Here is a 10,852-nt window from a genome sequence, read left to right on the forward strand (position 1 = left end):
TAGACAAAGAAACACACTTGAGACAAGCAGATCAAACACATGCAAAAAATATATAAGAACATAAACAATTTAATAACGAAGTAAAAATGAAAGAGTCAAATCATTTAGGCCTGCATGATAACTGTGGAAGTACTGCTTATGTTTTACTTGTATTTACAGGAATAACGTCTTGAAGGCGAAGCGAAGTCAGGTTGTGCACAGCAGTTGCAACAGATATGAAAACCACAGTGCGCGCGCTCACAGTGAGCCCAGATACAACACACTGCACGAGCGCAAGTCAGAAACTAAGAGAAACTTCCTGTTCCAACACATTATGTTTTTTACAAAACCTATTTTTAAAGTTTCGTTTTCACAGCTGCACATATTCAGCGCGCTCAATAACGGTTAAAACATACTGTTTTAAAAAAAAATCATACTGAAGCCTTGAACTAACGCACAATATACTTGTTAGGTTGAGCAAAGTCATAAGATGAGGTCAGTCGGATCTACGAACAAAATGGAGCAAGCCCCAACCCAAAATAATCTATATAGCCTCTTCACTTACTGAGCCATGAGTCCAAAGTTGCGTCCCTGTCACTGGTCGCCATTGCCGTCCGTCCTATTCCGTCCAGATATTTGTTTATTCAACTCTCTCTGCGGAGGAGAGGTGTCAAACTGCCGCCTGTCGGGTCCAGCCCAGCGCTGCCTGCCTGGCGACATGTGACACTCACACTCCGTCTGCGGTCAGGAGACATGCAAACTAATTTATCCATTACACCCTTTCCCCCTATGGAGTCACCATATAGACCGACAGCGGTGTGGCGGTAAATGAAAAAGGAGGGTCGGTGATCATTATGTAAACAACAGATAAAAAGAAAATTATACTTGAATAAAAGCGTTGATCCCCCCCCCTCGCCACCCCCATTAAAAGAGCCATACAACAGTTTGATACCACTTAGTATGAATTCTATGTCAAAAAGATTTCAATCACCTCAAAAGGATGAGAAAACAAGGTGGTTTTATTCTCACTACATCCTGCTGTTAGCTGTGTGGCTTCTTTTTTTTTTTTTTTTAACTTCACTGTGTGTGGTTTTGCACATATGTGTGTGTGTGTGGTTTTGTTGTCCCCAACAACAAAGTTTAACTAAAACTCCATGTTGCTGATCAAAATCGATAAAAAGCCACATGATACACAGTTGTCTAAATTAAGGATAAAAAGCAAATACTAAAATCTCATAAAAAAAAAATCTGAAGCAAATTAGGGAACATTAGGCTATTTGCCCTATTAGAGTTGCAGCATATTTTATACCACCTGCAGTACAATGCAATGAACATAAATGATTATTTAACATGTGATTTTCCATGTTGGCAGATAGTTATATATAGATATTGAAACAATTTATGATTATCGTGTGGTGTGAATTTTTTCCCCTCTTTAACATAACTGGCTCAAAGCAAAAATGCATATTTTTATGAACTCTTTATGAACACTTTTGCATGGAAAACATTTTCTTGCAATTGTACGAAACCAGTAAGTTACTTCCCACCCTCGACTGCATGGTGTAACCCGGGCCTGCAAAGTCTCACATCAGTGAATAAAAGAACCAGACCATGTGTGTGAAAATTGCTTTTATAAAATATTTATATTTCAAGTATTATATGGGTTTTTATTGTACTGATATCAGTGGGGCGCAGATCATCTTAATTGTGTCCGTTTAGGCTTGGCAGAACTGCGTCTCCAGGTCATGCATGAGGTAAAGCAGGTAACCCCTATGACAGCTGTGCCCTCTGAACATACAGGCTGTGTCCTCAGCAGCAGCTCTTGTCCTCATCATGTCCATCAGTGTGTGAGGTGAAGTGACACAGTGAGAAGCTTCCCAGTCTTTAGCTCATCTGTGTGACATCCATAAGCTTCTGGAAACGATGGCTGATCTCTGTGGGTCCCAAAGACACCATCATCTCCGCTACACTGGGACCTTGCTGCAGGGTGGTGAGAAATAGGAAGGGAAACAGGGGATCAGAGGTCAGTAAAATGATGCAATCACTACAGACAGTACCATGTTGGAAAAGCAATCAGTGGCAACTTCCCCTTTCCATATTTTATAATCTGTAGGGTGACTATGGTGACTGAGTCACTGTGGTATTGCCTGGGCTTTAGTTATTGCTGTCATTTTACATTGTATTTTATAATTTAGCTTAGTATTACATTGTTCAGAGAGTACCATGAACAGACATAAACAAGAGACACATGAAGCTGCACAGAACTATGCAACTTAGTTAAGAAAAGTGCCAATCAAATAAAATTAATTGGGTTAAAGTTAAGGTTTGTATTACTATTATTATTAGTTCTAAAAATATGCATCATGTCATCCGGACATCCAGATCCTACCTGCAGACCACTGAGGGCCAGGCGTAACACCTTCATCACTTCTCTGTACTTGGTGGCCTTAGTCTGCTTAGCCAGAGTCTTTAGATCCTTATTGAGATGATCCACTGCCAGCTCCTCACCTCGGTCCTCTATCAGTCTATATGTACAGATGACCACACATAAACACACATTTTCACAATTGTGCTTGAATAAAGCAAAATGTGTAGTTACAGAGTTCTTAATGCTACATACCTCAACACTAGTGAGGCAATGTGCTGGGCCTCTGAGGTGAGTGCCGTCACCTGCTGGTAGGAGAAGGACGGACGCACCCACAGATAAGAGTAACCAGGGGTGACCAGATCCTTTAGGGACGATATGTGACCCTGTACAACACAGAAGATAACAGTGTAGTGCAGTGCAGAGAAACAAGAGTAAAAGAACTGTAGCGTCCAATTGCCTGTATGAGGAGAGGAGGAGGAGTTAAAGACTAAGTAGCAGTTATTAGGGCTTGAAATGTCAGATGCTGACAACTTAACATTTATTGCCCTCTCACATCCACTCTAGTCTGAAACTTTTGCATTGAGTTAGACTACCATAGCAAAATGGTAAAAAAAACATATTGTTGTTGTCCTGGACTACCCACAGACATTGAAATTTTAGACCATTTTCAATATGTCATTAATATCTAATGGAAGCATTCATAGTTATGGCTTTAATATTTAATAGCTAGTGTTATGCTCTCCACAAAGCAGAGCAGTGTAAGTAATGTAAGATCCATGACTTAGTAAAACCTCACTTTCCTGTTTATGGCTCTGAAGCATGATAGATAAACTGCACCATCAAGTGGACAAAAACTGAAACTTTATTTTTAATAAGCACAAATAACCAATAAAACGTTTTCTCTGCATTTCCATGGAGAAGCTTTAGGTCCAAATTTACTGTGAGGTGCCATTTTTGACAAAACTTACAGTCTCTAATGTGAAGCCATTTTTGGCTGGACCGCAACAGTGGGGCCAGCCCTACAAACACGAATGTCAGTCACTCACTGACTGACTGACTGACTGAGTGATCAAGTTACACCATTGGTCGGCCGTGGCATGTGGCACATCATAGGATCACAGAGCCAGAAATGTAAGTTTCGTTTTCTCTGCCATCTTGTTTCTCCGCTGAGATCGGGAGCCCGTTTCTCCCACACAGTAAGCAGCCTGACCAATATCATGCATGTAAGCTGAAGCTAAAGTGGAATATATACAATTATATCATATCACTGTTTATTTCGATGCATATGCGTGAGTTCAGTCCACCTGAAGCCCTCTGTTCTGTCGGTGGAGAGAGAGACACAAACAAGCATGGAGGTTTCATCACGCCGAGGGCTTATTTCCGACCTTCCCTAAGTTTCCCGGGGCCACGGTTCTGGCCAGGGTCGATAGCTGGGCGCCGATTTGGTCCCAGTGATCCGGCCGAGATTTCGGCGGGGGTCCCGACAACGATGCATCATCGGGTGTCCGGCAAACAGCGTTTTCGGCACCGATGGGTACTAGAACGCCTGGCGCTTGGATCGGAAGAATCAATGCGGGCTGTGGGCGCGGTGGAGAGGACAGCGGCGGAGAGAGGAGACGGGACGTGCTAGAACGGAGATCAGTATGGATGTATGGACTATTATTCTGTATTAGCAGTCTACAGCGGAGCGTCGGGCGTGGCACGTGGCACACTCATACACGGTCCAGCCATATACTAGGTTTTGACCTAGTCTTGTTTAACAATGCCAGGGCTGTTTGTATGCTCACATCCCAGTATTGTATATCTGAACCAAACCGTTTTTTTGGAGCTCTATTCTCTTTGCTCAACAGAGCTGTACTTCCTTCCCTATAGTGGTTCTCTCCCATGTGCCTTTAAATTCAAATTCAAAATGAGCTTTATTGGCACAAATCGAATAGAAACAAGTTTTGCCAAAGCATATTGTGATATCACATCAAAAATAAATAAATACAATGTTAAAACATTTACAATGTTCCAGCACTAACAGTAAGTTACAGAAACACATTATATAGAATAGATAATAAAAAAAACACTCAATGCACTATGTTCAGTATAATAGATAAATTCATAGTTAGCCTTCATTAATGCCCCTTCACATGTGATAGAACCATAGCCTGGTAAGACCACCCTGATCACGTGACCTCACATTCTGTTTCGCGCCACCGCTCCACGGATCAGTCTGCCTTGATAGACAAACTTCTTCAGTCAATCAGCAGAACGGTGAAATCAGCAGAACGGCGAAAACGTCTTTTCCGCCGAGAAACTCTGCTAATGCATACTCTTGTTCTTGTTTAATTGTTGTTACTGAGTCTATTTCTGCTAACTGCACTTATGGCTGTGTTTACTCTACTAACGTTAACGTTACCTTTGGCTTTGGGAGACGCCATTACTGTTTTGCCAGCGGTGGCCTGTATTTCACGTCATCAACTACGATGCAGTCCCTGATTGGCCCGGTTACATTGTAATTTCAGGAAATCGATGGGGGCGGCTAGAAGTCCAGACTGATCCGTGGAGCGAAACAGAATGTGAGGTCATGTGATCAGGATGGTCTTACCAGGCTAATAGAACCAGGCAGTATTAAACAACTGAGTTGTAACTTGGGGAAGGTGGCGTGCTGTGATCCAGTGATCTGTAAAAAGCAGTGAGGAAAGTACCAACACTCTGAAACCGAGCACAGTCTGACTCATGGCCTTGATCGTCACCTGGACGAGACTTTCCCAAATAATGAAAGGCAGCAGGTGTTGACACTGCTATGGCAGCCACTTTTTAGGACTGTGTTGCTAAATTTACCTTGTAGGAATAATAAATGCAAACTTGCATAGATCCAAATCCAATTTAATCCAAATTAAATTAGGTTAAGTAGACAGGCTGTTTTGTGTTTTCATTTTAAGTGTAGTAGAGTCTGCTTAGTTTCATAAACGACACAAACATATATGTTAGAATGTGTGTTGTTATGGTTACCTTGCGAAGATGTAGGACCCGAGTGATATAATCCTCATGGAGGACTTCTTCATCCTGGATCTCTGCTGTATAGGCCTGCTGGATTTGCCCCTGCAGATCCTTAACCAGCAAATGACACTGTTCCTTGTCTTCTATTCGCTGCTGCAGGTGGATTCTAAGGCAATGACAGAGAGGTAACCAAAAATTGGCTTTATAACTTATACTTAACTGGAAAAAATCACCCCACATAGGGTTTATATGAGCCACCTTTAACTGAAATGACAAAAAAGAAAAAAAATTCAATATTTTTTTTTATTGTATGTATATATACAGTATATACAGTATATATATGTGTATATACAGTATATATATACATACATACATACATATATACACATATATATACAGTATATATATATAAATATATATATATATATATACACATACATACATATATATACAGTGCATATATATATATATATATAATAAAAAAAATATATGAAATTTTAATATAGCAATAGTGTACCGTCTGAAAAACCTCTTCAAAGTAGTGCAAACATATATGAATAAAACAGAGGACAAAACCAGAAAGTCCCTTGTTAGAAATCTCCCTCGTTACCACAAGAGTTAGCATAGCAACCAATAAAGCGTGACGAGTCTTGCTTTATGTGTATGATCAGCATGGTTGAGTGCATCTTTGACCAATCAGTTTGCTTGGCTAGAACTATCCATTATATAAATCCCTATATTCATTTTGATTTTTTTATAATGTAGACCTGACCAGCTTGAACCCCTATGCCTTAGGGCCAGAAGAGGCCTAGATGAGAGAAATAGAAACAAGCAGAGACAGAAAGATGGACAGACAGTCAAAAAAAGATAGACAGATCAAGAGAGAGTACTAGACAGATACAGTATATTGAAACAGAGGGACAGAAAGACAGGGAGAGACAGAAAACTCTGACTCACCGGTTGAACTCTGGCAGTTTTTCCAGGTCTAACAGAGCAGAGTGGGTTGTGATCTTTGAAGGATTAAACTCAGAGATCAGCTCATCTATCCTCCGCCCCATTCGATTGGCTGCAAGGTGACATGAGCAAGTACATATGATTGTACTTATTGTATCAATCCCTCCACAGCTGATCCGAACAGTAGATGCACACACATTTAAAGATCACATCACTGCATTTTCTGTGTTTTTTCAGATGCAATCTTAGTGATTAACCCCATCACTCACTGTTGAATCCAGATCCACAGTTGGTGGTGATATCCAGCAGAGCCTCCGGCAGAACCCCGTCTCTCTGGAAGCTCTGAATGAAGATATCCCCCTGCCTCTTGGACAGCTTGCTGCCATCTTTGTTCATCAGAAGCGGGAGGTGTCCGAAGGTGGGCGGCTCCCATCCAAGAGCACGGTACATGAGGAGGTGTTTGGAGGTGGAGATGAGCCACTCCGAGCCCCGCAGAACATGGCTGATCTTCATGTAATGGTCATCTACTATGTTAGCAAGATGGTAGGTGGGGAAACCATCTGCTTTTATCACCACAGGGTCCCCCTCCACCTAGAGAAGAGGAAGAATGTTATGAGAAGGAAGAACAGACAATCCAAGCTGCCCACATCTCCCCAACCATTCTCTCCTCCAAATTATACATCTAGCCCTGTTTTTTTCTTTTGCAGCATCCATTTGAGCACAATCAGGTGAAAAACAGGCTTTAGCAGGGTACTGAGATCCCTCACAACTAAATACAAGTGAAGAGTCTTATGAGTGACCCCTCTTCTGTACCACATCATTTAGTGTGTAGTGCAGTGGAATTAAATTTGAGCATTACAGAGATGTTAAGTGTTTGACAGTCGTGTAGTGTGCACCCGGCTTAAGATGAAACAGCAATTGCAGATGCAGCACAGTAATTGAAAACAGTTCAATCATTATTAATCAATCCTGCTTGACCTGGGCCACTTCATGGCGGTTCCATCCGAAGATCAGGTCCTGGAAAGGCTCCACCCCTGCTTCCAGACGGAACCTGATTACATGTGGAAGTCCCTGAGCCAGCTTCTCCTGGACCTGCTCAGCCCTCAGGTGCCGACACCTGTTATCATACCTGGTGAAAAAACACACTTGATGCAACATACATAAGTCTATATGTGTTCATCCAGTCTGAGTATAGGTTAATTGCAGGTGTGTGTATGTAATCAAGCCACCTTGGAGTCTGTCCGGTCCTCAAAGCCTCTTTTTTGAGCAGCTCCAGTCTCTGTGTGCTGCAGAAGCAGTAGTAGGCATGACCTCTCTCCACCAGCTGGTGGGCCGTCTGGCTGTACAGGTCCAGTCTCTGGGACTGCAGGTACGGGCCCACCGGCCCGCCATGACGAGGACTCTCATCTGGAGGTATACCTAAGGGAGGGGTGGAAGAGGAGGAAGGAGGGGTGTACAAAAGACTATAAATTTGGTATTTAACAAAACTTTGTAACACAAGATTTCAGCTGCAGTCAAATATCTAAGAAATGGCATTCAGAATGGTCTGGAGACTTTTGTTTTCCCTCAGAAATAAAAAGGGAATTTCTTTCTTTCAAAATATAGTGAAAATATTTAACTGTGAATCCAATATTGTGCACCAAATCAAACCATTAGCTGAATGTATCATCTCATCCCTACTACAAAAAACCTATAGGTGATAACTGAAGCAGTCTCACAGCACAGACAGAGGCCTGTCCCATGATTAGACCAGTGTCTCCTACCAGCCCACTCCAGCATGTCCTCTATGGACTCTGCCGCTCCTGACACCAGCCGGCTCTGATCCGTGTCTTCCAGTCGCAGGACAAACGAGCCTCCATACTTCTTGGCAAAGATGTAATTGTAGAGAGCAGTGCGGAGGCCTCCCAGGTGTAAGAAGCCTGCAGCACAGAGCGTTACACTGTCAGGACTTTAGATTGACAGAAAAGACAGAAAAACTTAAAATAAATAAATCTACCAAGGAGCAAGAACTTCAGTGTGTAGACACCATTTGTCTTTAGGACATTAGATTGTCCCTGTAGTGAAAATCCAAACTAGACTGCAGAACTAGACTTCTTATGTCTGGGCTCCTGACGGTTGCTTTTTTTTTTTTTTTTAGGAAAGGTCTCTATTATGTCTGTTCTGGGCTGACACAGGGACATGTTACTGCTGTGTTTGTTGGTGAGGGTCTTACCTGTTGGACTGGGTGCAAACCTCACCCTCACTTCACTATGGTCCGTATCGGTAGAGCAGCATCTCGTCGTAGAGGCGTTAACCTGTGGTCTGGTCCGCCTGCCGCCCTGCGCTGAAGCCCTGTCCCGCACCGGTGCGGGGACATGAAAGCCTCTCTGGGTCACGACGCTATTTAGGCAGCATCGTTTACATGATGTCACTAGGTAGCGCTTACTCCTGAGACAAAACTGTAGAACTGACGACGACATGGTCACACACACGAGTAAACGAGATACTAAGAAACAGAAACACGCTTTGGTTACATCGGTGACAGAAATGACATCAACACCATATGAACTTTTGCATTTTTATCAAGTCCAGCTCGATTAAACTCGGACTGCATTTTGAGCAAGACAACAAACCGAAACACTATAATTCCTGAAGTTGTCCCTCAGCTGAACTGTCACGGTGATGACATTCATTCATAAGCGTCCGCCATGTCTGTTTAGGTCGGGAATGAAGTTCTTCTTCGGTGATAGGCCGGACGGCAAATTGAGCGTCCTTACAGCGCATATCGCCCCCTAACGGAAGAAATATCCCTCCCCGAGTCCAACCGCTCGGCTGAATCATGGAAACGTTACAAAAAAGAACATGTTATGTTTATGTTATGCCTTCTGGAAAAGCAGTACATTTTTTGAGAATTTACAACAGGCACTACTTTTTTGTTACCTGATGCAAGAGTGATATGTGTAATTGATCTAACAGTAAAGATGTGTTAACTGTGTCTTGTGGTTCAATTCATATAGTTATGTTGGTATAAAAGTAAAAACAGAACAACAACAAAGTTTAGAGGCATAGGCTACTGTACAAATAGGCAATTTAGGCAAATTATCACCCTCTATATGAATATTATAGAAATATTTTAGGAGATAAAAAGCTTCTACAGACATACGTTCCTATGGGAATATTATAGGAATATTACTCCCCCCCCCTCTCCCTCTCTCTCTCTCTCTCTCTCTCTCTCCCCCACACACGCACGCACACACACACCCATATAGAAACACACACACACAAACACACACACACACACACACACACACATAGATAAGAGTGAGTTTTGTTTCAGATCCTACTGCTACTTTTCCTTCATAACATGGAAATTGAACACTGCTTTGTCCATTTCCCATTTCCTCTTTTAGTGCTGCTTGACTGGAACAGCTTCACTTCTCACCACCTTACTTCACTCTACTATTCAACCACCTTTTGTATGAGCTAATCACTTCCCATGACACTAAATCCATTGTTTGCCAAATACATAGGCCTAACAGGAATCACAGCCACAGAGGTAAAATATGGAGGTCACTAAAAAACAAAAAAAACAGTCCAACTTGAGATTACTAAAAAACCAGTCCAACTTGATCTGTGTGTGTGCATGTGTGTGCGTGCGCATTAGCAGCTGTACGGCAGCCTACATGCACATGAATGTCACCATTTGCCATTTACAGTCACTGCTCTCAGGATATGCTGTGTTTAAAATCTGTCATGCTGAAGCTACAGTCCACATTTTGATTTTAGGGTTCTTTCTTTTTGCTATAAGTGGTATGGAAGACTACAACCTGTTTATTCTTATTATAAATTATTGATCAAATCAACAAAGCAAACCTAAAAGAAATAATGGCATATAGTAAAGTTTATTACAATTCTGACAATAGTCTTTAATTCATTAAAGTCTACAAACAAGATATGACAGATTATTTACTGAAAAGAATTGTTTATGGTCAAAATAACACCCTTATTTTGCAAGCTACGGATGATGGATGACTGGTATGCTGTTGACTGGTATACTGAGAGTTGCTTTGACTGTTTCCAAAAAGATGGCACTTATCTGTTAATTATCTAATCATACAGTGTGGGACCTGGCTGACCTTCTTTGTTCCCCAGTATAACATGCTAAACTAGAGGGTTGGTCAACACAGGTCTACAATCCAAACAGTTTTATTGTGTACAGAGCTATAGAGGATTATATATCAAAAGACAAACACTGAGGCGTAACCCAGGTTAAATGAATCAGTATGTAACTTTATACAAAGGACATAGGCTTTACAGATTTTTTCCTTTCTTTATCCCTCCCTTTCTTTTTTCTCTCTCTCACACAGACATGTATCCACGCACATAACGAGTAAAAATATACAAACATAAACACACACTCATACAAATACACACACCAGTAACATGCCTTAAGCAGTATAATAGAGGCTGACTTTGCCCTGCCCCCTTTTTGCACTATGGAGGAGTTAACCATCATCACCTCTGTCATCTTCACAAAACAACACACCCTTCAGCAGTTTCCTGGTTCCACTGCATCTCAGGTGA

The 10,852-nt window shown here is 41.8% G+C and overlaps 1 protein-coding gene across 1 annotated transcript; it reads right to left on the reverse strand.

The window, feature by feature from the left end:
- Positions 1-1,613: 1,613 nt before the first annotated feature.
- Positions 1,614-8,980, reverse strand: LOC139650123 (nondiscriminating glutamyl-tRNA synthetase EARS2, mitochondrial-like). The gene is made up of 10 exons (XM_071526681.1): positions 8,502-8,980; positions 8,053-8,208; positions 7,519-7,708; positions 7,268-7,418; positions 6,559-6,880; positions 6,293-6,401; positions 5,348-5,501; positions 2,600-2,730; positions 2,369-2,504; positions 1,614-1,959 (listed from the first exon to the last, which is right to left on the reverse strand). The coding sequence occupies exons 1-10, from the start codon at positions 8,746-8,748 to the stop codon at positions 1,864-1,866; spliced, it is 1,692 nt and encodes a 563-aa protein (XP_071382782.1). The 5' UTR covers positions 8,749-8,980; the 3' UTR covers positions 1,614-1,863.
- Positions 8,981-10,852: the final 1,872 nt, after the last annotated feature.

The sequence above is a fragment of the Centroberyx affinis genome, unplaced genomic scaffold, assembly GCF_046629955.1.
Source record: "Centroberyx affinis isolate AG114_WGS23_722 - 3 ecotype Tasmania unplaced genomic scaffold, CSIRO-AGI_Caff_v1 ptg001441l_1, whole genome shotgun sequence".
NCBI lineage: Eukaryota > Metazoa > Chordata > Actinopteri > Beryciformes > Berycidae > Centroberyx > Centroberyx affinis.